Genomic DNA, 13,492 nt, shown 5'->3' with positions numbered 1-13,492 from the left:
GCACGAGAGGACGACTTATGGCCGCTGGGGGACACATAACTTTGAATATTCCCATACACTGTTGCATGGAGACTCTGGTATTATTCATTGAGTAGAAGCTGTATTATTTTCACCTTATTTTGTGAACCTAATAACTAAATCGATGACTTTGTTTTCCCTTAAAAGAGCACATTTAATATTTATATCATCAGAAGTCACCTAGTTTACCTATCATTAGAAAAAAATATTCTATGTTCTGAATTAGCATAATTGACATTTTACCTGTGTGTGAGTGCTGAGATTTTTAACACATATATAAATCTGAATAACGCCTCACAATCAAGATAAAGAAAGAGCACTTCTGTCACCCCAAAATGCCCCTGTATGCCATGCCACTATAGTTAGATCTTCCTCCAATTCCTAACCCCTGGCAACCACTGATCTGTTCTCGTCAGCTTTTTTTTTCCAGAATATCACATCAATGGGATCATACAGTATGTAAATGTTTGAGATGGGCATCTTTCACTTAGCATAGTGCCTTTGAAATCATGAAGTTTTTGTCTCTATTATTCCATTTAATTGCTAAGTAGTGTTCTACCATGTGGGTATATTACAGATCGTTTATCCTTTAAGCATCAGTTATAACAATTTTAAACTGCCTGTTTTTGTGTTCTTAGTATCTTAGTATCTTAAGTACATACTCAGGAAAAGAAATTATTTTGGTTATATTGAAGCTAATAAATCTCAACATGATGAACTACACTATTACACACAAGCATTCAGAAACGCAGTTTTAATCTGTTGTGATGAACGCTAGTATGAGGGCTGTCATCTCACATGACTCTTACCACTGACTTGTAGCCAAACACATTTTGGCATTTGTTTTCAATGACAGTGAGTTTGCAGAGGTATTTCCATTCTACCTTAAAAAATTGAAATTTATGGGAAAGTAGCACATATTTTGCATTTCCTTTATATGAGGATCCCCAGCTATAGGGATGCAAATCTATTACAATTCAGCAGAATATGGGGAGATACAAAAATGAATTCATCAATTATTTAAAAATCTCATCTAGTCACAGGAAGATTTGGAGAGCAAGACAGTGATGTGAATAAACAACATTTTCCTTTTGTAGAAACAACATGTGATCTTATACAAATACCACCTCCCCTGTGACTGCCGGAAAGATCTTTCCATAAACTACACACAGAAAGCCAAATCACAAACAATGTTAGCAATTACTGGCTATTTAAACTTTAGTGGAAGACAACATACACCCACATACAGAAGAGCTACATAAGAGTAAAGTGTTTTCTAAGAAGATCAATTATTTTGTCTTTTTGAAGCTACTCTTTTAGTTGAGCAAAGGACATATTTATTTCATTCTGTAATTCACTCCAGGCATTTGAGAATATGAATATTTAAGACTATAGGGGTCACAAACATAAATACCTACAGGACAAAGAATAATAAAATAAGCAGAAGGGATCAGATGGTTAGACTAATAATTAACAGCTACAGGACACAGTAAAAGAATAAAAAATAAGATAAGCCACATGGCAATTAGAGGTCAAAATCAGAATGTCTATTCAGAAACAAACAAGCAAACAATCAGGCCTACCAAATAGCTGAGTTATTCATATTTAGTCTTTGCACCTTTCAGGAGACCACTGAACATACAATCACGGTTTATATATTTAATTTGTTCTCCTCTCCAAGTCTATTAAAAAATATAATCCTGGAATATATCTAATCAAACTTAACAAAACATAAATTGTGTGTATGTGTATGTACATCTACCCTGTTCGATCACAGGAAGGCATAAACCTGCAGTCTGTAAACTGCATGCTGTAAGGCAAATAGAACCTACCACTTGTTTTTACAAAGAGTCTAATTGAAAATCAGTTCTGCCTGTTCATTTCTCTATCCTCTATGGATGATCATGCTATACCACCAGAATTGATTAGTGGTGCCCAGGGACCATGTAGCCCCCAAAGTCAAATGCAGTTCATATCTGGGTCTTTATAGGAAATGTTTGCAACTACTGGTACAATGCTTTAAAACCCTTCTTTAGATATCACTAGTATTTCTCCACAGACTTTTCATAAACATTTGTTTATTAATTAGCCAGAGATATTTTCAAAGAATAATTCCCTTTACATTTGCTTAACACTTCTTAACACACTCACTCCTGTTATCTTCTTATAAGGAGTCCACCAGTTGTCATTTGTATTGCCAGTTTACAAATAGAAAAGCCAGAGACAGGAGACTAAATGGTTGCCAATGGGAAGTAAGAGGGTTAGGGCTTCAGGAACACACCCGGGACTCCACTCTTCACTGCACAACTGTGCCTAGAGCATCCAGGAAAATCCTGCCCTGTCTGAGGTGCCAGGAAACAGCACCACACAACAGTAAAGAGGTCCTAGAATCATAAAGACCTAGATTTGAATCCCACTTCTGCTACTTCTTAGCTCTCAGTTCTGACTGAGAGCACTCAACTCACCCCATGAGCAAGCACCAAAGTTAGTTGTTTACAATTCCAACCACCAAATCAGATGTCAGGGAAAGACATACCCTATGGAGGAATTGCAGGATGACAGGGAGAGGAAAATAATCCTTCCATTTGTGACCATTTGTTCTTGACCATGACAATAAGCCCATTCAACCACTATAATTATCATTGTGTTTAATGGACCACAGTAGATGGCAGGAAAAAAATGTCTTCCCTTTGTGATTTTAAAATTTGAAAAATGTAGACATCTCTCAAAGGGACAAAACGAGATGTTTACTTTATAGGTTATTGAAAAAAAATTAATTCCTTCACTGGATATTTATTGAGTGGCTTCTCTGGGTCAGACACTGGGTTAGGTAGGCTCTTTGAATATAAAGTAGACCAAGTGAATGTGACCCCACAGGAGAGTACCTACATAGCAAGTAGTGAAGCTCTTCCCACACAACCTCACAGGAAGTGGTGTTAGACTGGAGTTGCTCTGTCAGTGTATCACTATCATTATTTTTGCTGTTATTAAAACAGCAGATGTATTTGGGAGATAATAAAAAACTCTGAAGAGAGGAAAGGGATTTGATTTGATCATTACACATTGTATACATGTATCAAATTATCACATTGTGCTCCATAAACATGTGCAATTAAAATAAGAAAAAAATTTAAACTCCATGAAATTGCTCAGCAATCCAAGTCCCCTAATTCCCACCAACATGCCCAGCTAATATGTCACCTGTGACAGAGGGCTGGCTGATGGAGTCTCAGGTCATGCCATCTTGCCCACACACAGCCCATAGCCTGGGCAGTCTTCCTCCAGCACCCCCTTCTGGGGCAGAGCTCCTATGGATTGCTATTCCCAGTGTCTATAGAAGGCACTGCCAATACCCTGCTGCTTCATTTTGCCCACCTGTGAGTGATGCAACATTGATGGGTGCCTTTGCATCCTGCCTCAGTGCCCCAAGTAGTTGCTTTAGTCTACTAGTCACCTGGCAGATGGGAAAGCACTATGTGATAGGGTCTCTATTAACTTCCTTGATGTCTCCTATCATTGCCCCCTCACACCCTCCTCTCTGGTCATAGTACTTCTTTGTACTTCTTGAAATACACCAGGCCCACTTCTGACACCCTGGTCCTTTCCACTGGCTGTCCCCTCTTTCTGAAATGTTTCTCTAGATAGCTACATGACTAGCTTTCTCACTTTCCCTATGGCTTGGTGTCCAAGTTATCTTCTCTGAAGAGGTCTTTCCTGAACCCTCTTTGCAAGACAGTGACAGGTAAACCCCAGCACTTCTAGAACTTTTCCTGCTTTATTTCTCTTCATAACATTTTTCACTTTCTGATTATATCTGCAGCCTGCTACTCTTCAGAAGAGGAACTCCAGGAGGGAGAGGAATGCTGCCAGTCTTGTGACTGCTCTGTCCTTAGTGCTGAGCTTAGTGTCAGCATGTGGTCCATGTCCAACAGATGGGGAAGGAGAAGGGAAGAAGAAACAGGAGGTCAAGCTCCTGAAGGCTGTTGGGATGTGCCTGCATATCTGCCTCACTGACACCATGATGTGGGGTATGATTTTTTAGAACAAAAATAGTTCAGAACACATAACTGAGATGCAGTGAGACTGACATACTCGCTTTACTTTGTAAGCCGGAGACCATTTCCTCTCCTTGGTGGTTTGATACTTCACTTCTCTGTGGTCACTAAACTGAAGCTCTGTGGTTGTCAAGCAGGGTTTCTAGAAATATCTCAATAGGAACATCTCAAAACCACTCAACTCACCCCCATGAGCAAGCACCAAAGTTAGTTGTTTACAATTCCAACCACCAAATCAGATGTCAGGGAAGGACATATCCCATGGAGGAATTGCAGGATGACAGGGAGAGGAAAATAATCCTTCCATTCATGATCATTTGTTCTTGACCATGACAATAAGCCCATTCAACCACTATAATTATCATTGTGTTTAATAGACCACAGTAGATGGCAGGGAAAAAAATGTCTTCCCTTTGTAATTGACTTTTTTGGATCTCCAGTTCTGAGTTCTCCAGAGATGTAAAACTGTACTTACAAATTTGTGTTGGAAGCAGTTCTATGCACAGGCTTAGGATTCAAGGTATAAATCATGAAATTATATTCTGGCTGACTCCTATAGCTGGATGACTGTAGGTAAGTCCTTAAAATTCCCCAAGCAACTGCTTCATTCCAAACTAAAGCAGATAATTACAACAATACTAATAAATGCAACCATAATCTGAGCAGTGAGCATTTGTTAGGCACTTGTGACTGCCAGGTGCTGGGTCAGAGCTTTCTGTCTGTCTAACCTCAGACATGAAGCTTAACTACCCTGCATTGCCCTCCACCTGGGTTAGTCTTACTCATCCTCCAGAGGCCACCACTATAAGCCTTTCCCAGTCACCCTACTCAGAATTCTCCTCCCTCACTCACCTCACACTGGTCTGAGCTTGCTTAGCCTTTTTTCAAATAATGTTTGATTGGTGCACTATAATTACACACCATATTGAGATTCATGCCACATTTGTATTTGTACTTAACATAATTTGATCATTCTCATTCCCCAGCACCTTCCCTGTCCCTTCCTCCTCTCTCTGCCAATTCACTTGCTCTACACTCTACTGATCTCCCCAACATTATTATGATTGTTATTCTCATTATTGCATTATAATTATATATATACAAACATGTATCCCATACTACATTCTTTGTAGTATGTTTATACAGGGACATACCATGATGTTCTGCCTAGCATTGTTGCTCAGTTTTTCCAATATCTCGAACTAATCTCAATTTCATCATCAACATCAAGGTCAACAAACTCAGTGTTTTCTAAATACCTAAGTGATTATTACAGGGCATGTAAGAGTGCCTTGCAAAATAACTACTAGGTTACTGCCGTCTAAGGAAGGAAGAAAGAAGGAAAATCAAGATAGGAAGAAAGTAAGCTCCTCTGCCTCCCTGGTCTCCTTCACCCTTTTTCTGATACTTGGAAACTCCTCAAGGAAGCATTCTGTGCACCCAGGGACTCTATGTATCACTATCTTCCCCAAGTCAACTGAATTTCTTATGGCCCCCGAGCACTGGCATTGGCTTTTTCTTGAAAGCCAACTGCAGAAACAACAAGAATAAACATATATTCACATATACAGATAGGGCTTACAGAAAGGTGATGAGAGAAGGATTAAAAAAAGAAAAAGGCAATGTCATTTCTACTCCTCAGGAGCTCACTATACAATGAGAGAGACTTCCAAACAACTAGGTGTGTGTGTATATATAACTATGTGTGTATGTGTGTGTGTGGTGGGGGGTGTTTGACAGTATTCTAAGGTTCTCTTCCTTCCTCCTCAGCCTCAAGTCTCAGATGATCTCACTGATCTCCTCTGAGAATGAAACTGTAAAACCACCATCTCAGTCAGTGAAGGCTGTGATAGCAAAATATCACTGACTGGGTGCTTCAATAACAGAATTTTTTTTTCCTCATACTTTTAGAGGCTACAAGTATAAGATCAAGGTTCTGTCCCACTGGGCTCCTCTCAAGAGCCCACTTCCTGGTTTGTAGATGGCCAACTTCTCTAAATGTTCTCACATGGTGAGGAATGAAGTCTCTGGGGTCTCTTCTATAAATCCATCATTTTTATTGGATTAGAGTCCCAAACTTATAATCTCATTTAACCTAAATCACCCCTTAAAGTTCATATCTCCACTACAGTCGCATGGTGGGGGATTAGAGCTGCAATATGTGAATTGGGAGTGGCTCTATTCAGCCCACAGCAACCATTCTTCATCCCTGAAAGCCCAGATGTACAAAGTCACGTAAAGGAGACAATGTGGTTACCAGGCCACCCTGATAAGGCATCTGCATGGTTCAAAGTGATAATATGAGAACAATGAAACAGTGTGTCATTCGGAAAAAGTGGGACTATGCAAAGAAGCTTGGGTAAAAGTTTAGATGTGCTCAGTGGGAAAAGAGAGCCTATGCTGCAGAACTTTGAGAGTTCCAGCTGTGTTAGCTAGGCAGGGTCACGTGTAGAGCAGGAGGAAGGTGGCCCTGGTGAGGTGAGAGGATGTCGCATTCTCATCATCAGCTCAGTCCTCATTGTGAGATAAACAGTGCACCAAATGCCATTTGCAGAGCCCATCCACTCTCCTTGCAGAGGTTCACTTGCATCAGCATCCTGACCCTAAAGTGACTTCTCACAAAGGCTAACATTGGGGGATTATGTCCAGGCCCTAGGATACACATTTCTCCCAACCAATTAATAAAGTTGACTTTGGATATGATTTCACTTCCAAATTACCTTCACAAAAATAAAGGAGCTGTTTATATCAAAAGGAATGTTAGCGGCTACATAGTATTTCATTTTCATTGCAAATTACTTTGATAGCCATTGGCAGAGTGGAGTCATGACATTTAGTTGTTATGAGTCATTCCTCAAGCAGTGTGTCCGCTAGACAGTTGATGCAGGTCTTGGAACATGGTGATCTTCTCAAAGTGATGTCCTTACCCAATGACAACCTTTACTAATACACTAATACACTAATACACTTTCGTTCTCTACCTTCTCTGGTTATGGTCATCCCTTCCTCTGTACACCACTTTCTACACAAAGACTGAGGCCAGTGCTCAGTGATAGGAAAAGCAGCATGCTATGAAAACAAAAGCAAGATGAGTGAGTCTACTGTTTGCAGAGTTGGGAAAAGCACCAGAAAGAAGGAAGAGGTTACCTTGACCTTGAGAATGAAAGGGATATCCATAAGAGAAGATGAAGGGTGAAAAGGAGGAAGAAGCAGATGGGAGATAGATAAATGAAGGCTTCATAAAGTGTGAAAAGAGAGGAAAGAAAAACACCCTTCTGTTATTCACAGGACTTAAGATTAGGCAAAAGGGTGTGATTTCAAAGAAACATCATCTGTATCCATGGGAACACTTTAGGGAAGTGTCAATTGTCTTGACAGAAAATTATGTCAAGGTTTCTGTGGGCTATCCACCAGGTTTCTGTGGGATATACAAACAAAATAAATGTGGGGATCAAAGGGAGGTCAGGCAAGATCCTCTCCAACCACTACATCCCTTCTTCTAAGTCTGCTGTCTCAGTTTTGGTTTTATGGCTGGTTTGAACACCTGCACTGACAACTCAAGGTTCTACCTCTCTTGTACACCCTGACATCTATCTCCCTTTCACTGTATCTCCACTTTCCTCCTTTGTCTCCTCATTCCATTTCCCCATAACCACAAACCAGTACTTCACTTCTTGTGCCAACACTGGCAGGACTGGAGAATAAATGCAGAATTCAGACATAAGTGAGAATCAAGGTCCTATGCCATTGCTGTAGGTTCAAGCTGGCACCAAAACAGCACTGGCACAAAACAGGTGAGACAACTACCTAATGGGTCCTTCAGATCACAGACGTTTTTTGCCTCACCCCTCTGGAAAGCTATAAACACAATGTTACACCAAGGACACTTCACTTGGTAAGCCTCTGATTATCCTTGCTATACACCACACTGGTCATATAGCAACCCCTTCCTTCCTCCTTCTGTTTCCCCCCATTCCTTCAAAGTTGCAGAAAGCCTTAGGCTATTCATGAGAAACAGATGTGTCTGATCCAAGATACAGACCAACCAACTCCAAGACTCTCAGATGACATGAATTCAGCAAGACTTCTGTCTTCATTTAAAAAAGCAGAAATAAATTCAGATTTTAAATTAGCATCAGACTAGGGTTGGGAAATCTACATCTGCCTAAACTTCTCTATAAGTTCGGTTAACAACATATTAAAGGAGATTTCATTTAGAGTATAATATATATTAACAAAAAATTGATTCAATTAAATCATAAACTAGAGAAAACTCATGGTAAAAATACTAACAAAAATTCTATTAATATGAGTACACATATAGCCATGATTAGTGTTTACATTATACAAGTACTGGTTAGCTCAGACTGTCTGTTAGGTATGAAGAGAGGATTCTCTCCTGGCCATGCCCATTTTCCACATTAACCTGTCCTAGTGGAGAAGACAAGCAAGGGAGTAGTTCTTCTCTACCAGGTGATAAACTCTTCATCCTCAGATAGTGGATGAGGCCCATCTAGTGAAAGCAGGATTGGAGAGAGAAGCAGGGGAGGACAAGAGGGTGGAAAGAGCTGCACACTTGACTGCAGGTCATTCTAGGGGTGATTAGCTGCAGCTCAGTCCTCTGCAAAAAAAAAAAAAAAAATTCCACCAAGCAGATAAATGACACTTGAGTGAGAACCCCAACCTTGGGGAAAATAATTGGTATTAGTCTATATTTCCTATTTCCTTTCACAGTAGAAAAGAAGTAAAAGATTTTTTTTTAAGAGTGACACTTTAAAAAAAAATGGCCAAATTAAAACAGAAAAATCAAAAGCTCCAGAATAAACTATGTGTGAAGGACTCTTATCTCAGAAATTTTGTATTTAGCCTGTAAGCAAAGAAAAAGTCAACACCCACTAACGATCCTTCCTCCATCACTTCCAGAAAGCTCCCTAAGAAGACTCTTTACCAGATAGGACAGAATGCTCATCATTCACCCAGCCGTACTTCAGGTCAATTTGGTCATGTTTCCTCACTTGGCCAATGGGCTATCCTCTGCTAGCCTGGACGCTGCCTCAACATGATACATGCTGACCCCCGACATCTTGATCCCCTCACTCAACTGAGCTGCCAGGGGATCAGACTTTGAAATTTTGCAAGGATAGCTCTAATATCCGATTGCCTCATGCTGTGGGGTGTAAGGCTGTCTCTCCAAAGCTCATAGCTTGAGCACAGTCACCTCCACGTCTAAGCTCTCCATTTACAGCACCTGATCTAGAGCACCATTCAAATACTTACATATATATTCAACAAAGGTGGAAATGGTTCAACAGTGCTCAGTTTAATTTAAAAATTCTTCTAACTTGAAAGTATTAGCATATCGAACCCAAGAAGTCCACTTATTTTGCTTGTTGGATAATAAGTAAAAAGATAATGAAGATTAATTTCAGTACATAGTTCAACATGTTACCTTACCATACTGAATTAATTTAATAATTCACAAACTTTGCATTTTGTTTAATGGAAACACCTATTTTAAATTTGCACATGAGTCATTCTTACCAAAAAGAGTTTATAAGTGTTAATGTTAAAAAATATTTAGTTAAATAATTTATTGAATACTGGTACTCTAACATAGTAATATATCCAAAAGAATATGGCCAAAACATCTTCTGAACATCTATGATCCCATTCCCCATAAATAAAGAAATTTAATAATCAATAGGCTTTTGTTCTAATAATAAATCCCAAATCCCAGTTAAATAATTTACTATGCAATTCTAGCACTAACCTGGAATAGAGAAACAGTTAACTTCTTACTTTAACATTGAAACTTACTTCACTGTCATTACTGCAGGAATTAAAAAAATAAAAACTTCTGATTACATTCATCATTCAAATCATTTGATAACTGGGTGGTGATAGAATTTAAAATTAAATTCATCATAGAAATACTGTTTGTTTCATAATTACATTTTACTAACTTTATTGAAATACTAAAACTTTCAGTTAAAATCACTGCTTCAATGAAAGTTTGATCATTTCTTAGTTTATTTTTAGAGAATGTAATGAAGCTGCTCATAGGTGAATATACACATACTTATGTATCCACACACATAGATGGAAGACCCAACCCTGTCAAAGTCAAAAGGAGATATTCATAAATTCCTTAGGAACACTAATATACATAACTTGTCTCCAAGTGTGATTGAGCAGTTGGTTTAGAGAGACAGACAGACAAGACATTTAAACAAAAAGTGAACTGGAAGTCATACTCTTCATTTCTTTGCCAGAAATTGGAAAAATAAAAACTCATTCAATGGGGTATATAAAGTCTTAAAATGTCCTAGAGAGGCTGTTTGTAATAGTTTTTAAATACTTAGAGGTCAACCCTAAACTAATGGGAACACTGGGTGCAATCAATATTACATTAATTTAAATTCTTGTAAGTGACATTCTCCCCATCCAAGCTAACCACAAAAATGACTCTTAACCAAATTTTCCAAGGACACTGAATGTACTTTAAAAAGGAAAAGGAGGAAATGAAACTGGAAAGTGCCAGCCCTGGTCTCACCTCAGGCTCTTCTGGTGCATCCACTCTGAGGGGAGGTTTCTGGAGCTCAAAGATGCCCTGGCTAGAGGCCCGGTGCTCCTCAGCAAGAGAGGAGTAGACCTCTTCTGAGTCTGTTTCTACCACATGGAGATGACTTGCTTCTTCCTGGCTCCAGTCCAATTCTTCTTCAGACTGTTTCAGAGAGCTGCTGCTACTCTTGGGAATAATTCCTGCAGTGGACAGGCTGTTGGGCACTGAGGTATAGGACGACTGGGGCCCCGAGTAGGGCCGACCTTCTGGAGCCAAAGCCTCAGCCTCCAGGAGGTCAGGGACAGAGAGGCTGAGCCTGCGGTCCAGGTGGTTGCTTGCCCTTAAGTCTAGGGGCTTGTTCTGGTTCTTTTTCACCTTCTTCTTGCTCAAGTTGATTAGCAATGGTCTGGTCCGCTGTTTTAATGAGTCCCAGACAGATGGTTTATCCAGATCCATGGTTGCATGAAGAACAAAAGAATTCACTCTTCAAAGGAGTGTGCCTCTATTGAAAACAACTCCTATAAAACAGAACATAAAGAGAAAACATGAGTCTCCTTGGTGGGTTTGGGGCACACCCAAGTGGGAAACAACTCAAAAATCCCATGCTTTCCTTTGAGTGATCAATATTCAAACATTCATTCCAAGCTATTCTACTCCTAGGCTTATACCCAAAGGACTTAAAATCAGCATACTACAGTGATGCAGCCACATCAATGTTCATCGCTGCTCAATTAACAATAGCCAGATTGTGGAACCAACCTAGATGCCCTTCTACTGATGAATGGATAAAGAAACTGTGGTATATATATATAATGGAATATTACTCAGCCATAAAGAATGATAAAATTATGGTATTTGCAGGCAAATGGATGAAATTGGAGAATATCATGCTAAGTGAGATAAGCCATTCTCAAAAAACCAAAGGGTGAATGATCTCATTGATAAGTGGATGATGATACATAATGGGGGGTGGGAGGGAGGCAAGAATGGAGGAAGGAGGAACTATATAGAGGGAAAAGAGGGGTGGGAGGGGTGGAAAGGGTGGGGGGTAGGAAAAAATAACAGAATAAATCAAACAGCATCGCCCTATGTAAATGTATGAGTACACAAATGGTACACCTCTACTTCATGTACAACCAGAGAAACAAGTTGTACCCCATTTATTTACAATAAAAAAATATTCAAACATTCAGTCATAACTTCTACAAACACAGCAAAAGTATTTGTCCCTCTATATTCTTTTTATTTGGCATATTATAGTTGTACATTGGGAACCAAATTTTTAGGGAAATATTTTTAAGTTTTTTAGCAGAGCAGAGATAGAAACATTAAAAACAATGAATGAGATTGTCAAGTTGATCCAAAAGAAAGCTTCCTAGGAAGACCACTGTGTTATTTCCTTTCCCACAAAAGCAGAGCTAAAAAACAATTATTAGAATAGCATCAGAGGCTGTTCATGAGCATGATCAAGGGTCAGGGGGCTGTCTTTAAATCAGGGTCAGCCAGCAGTTTCCCTACCCGGCCACTTATTAAATATTTTACACTTCGTAGACAGGTGCTGTCTGCTGCAACTTCTCACCTCTGCACTTGTGGCATCAAAGACAACAAAGCATCACCTACATGAAAGAACAGGACCGTGTTCTAATAAAACTCCACTGGCAAAAACAGGCAGCAGACTGCCTTTTACCAGTCCCTACTTTCAAGATGACATCTTCCCTTCCAGAGTTAAGTGTGTGTTTTGAAGGACAAAACTGTGCTCATATCAACTTGGATTCTGCCTACCATCTTTAAATTTTATATCAAAAGAAGGGCAACTAGAGAGAAAAACATGTTAAAAATGTAAGTTCTGTCTTCATCCAGAACTGGCAAAACCTCTGTACTGGAACCCTTACAAGAGCAAGCTTCAGAGACTCAGTCTGAGAACCTGAGCGGGGAGAAAGGCCATTCTCACCAACAGTTGGGTATGAACAATAAGAAGGCTTTACAAATAGATATGCAGTTACAAAGGGTGGTAAATGCTGTTTTCCAAAACCCTGGCTTAAGAGATGACAGGTCAAATTTAACAGAGATCAAATCGAAATCAAATTTGGAAAAATAACCCTTATTCTATGTGCCAAATGCCTCATAATAAATCCTTTAAATGTGAAAAGATTTGGCCAGGCCACTGTGACCTGTCCTACAATTACTTTTCCACATTTGACTGAGGAAAGAACCTGGAGCCTCCACAAAACACATTTTCTTAAAATCAAGGGCTCCATGCTGTTTGTGCTCCTACCCCACTCATTTCAGGAGAGGTTGTTAGTCATTGAAAAGAACAGGCGGCTGGAGAGTCCACAAACCAGGGCTCCTGTAGCCTTTGCCTGTTGAAAGTCAGGACATTAATTCTCTATATTGACCATCAGCACAAGGTGAACTCAACTTCTTCAGTAGGCAATGCTGGGATTAAGGGCCTGGGCTCTAGAGTTCAATTTCAGACTTAGAATTCTGCATTGCTGCAATTTACTGAGATGTTGGACCAGAGGCAAATCACCTCAGTAGGCCCCAGTTTTATCATCTATACCAAGAGAATTAGATTGCCTAGTTTACAGATAAAATATGATAAAGCATAAAGTACATAGCTGCTAAATTAAAGTGTTCCGTCATGGAAAGCTCTTTCATCATTATTGCTATTGTCATAGTTCCCACTTTTGATGCTTAGTCCAGTTACTTAAGAGCTCTATCTCATTATTGGTCCTTCACAGACGAGCTTAATAGTAAGTACTTAGGGGACTGTGATGAGAACTGAATGAATCAGTTCAGATAAAAACAGTGCGTATCACAGAGTAAGTGTTTAATACAACGTTTGTTGTTTTGTATT

General features: G+C 39.5%; 1 protein-coding gene across 5 annotated transcripts in view; it reads right to left on the bottom strand.

The window, feature by feature from the left end:
* Positions 1-13,492, bottom strand: part of Mctp2 (multiple C2 and transmembrane domain containing 2) — a 223,423-nt gene that overhangs the window by 155,618 nt on the left and 54,313 nt on the right. For all 5 annotated transcript variants that reach the window (XR_007106943.1, XM_047538509.1, XM_047538510.1 and 2 more), the window contains exon 2: positions 10,627-11,153. Coding sequence is in view for 4 of the 5 variants with exons in the window: in XM_047538509.1 (XP_047394465.1) it covers positions 10,627-11,091 (465 nt within the window). In the remaining variant the exon portion in view is untranslated. The remainder of the gene's footprint in view (positions 1-10,626; positions 11,154-13,492) is intronic.

Source organism: Sciurus carolinensis, chromosome 2, assembly GCF_902686445.1.
Source record: "Sciurus carolinensis chromosome 2, mSciCar1.2, whole genome shotgun sequence".
Classification (NCBI taxonomy): Eukaryota; Metazoa; Chordata; class Mammalia; order Rodentia; family Sciuridae; genus Sciurus; species Sciurus carolinensis.
Note: the sequence above shows the minus strand (reverse complement) of the source record. Positions and strands in the feature narration are given on the sequence as shown.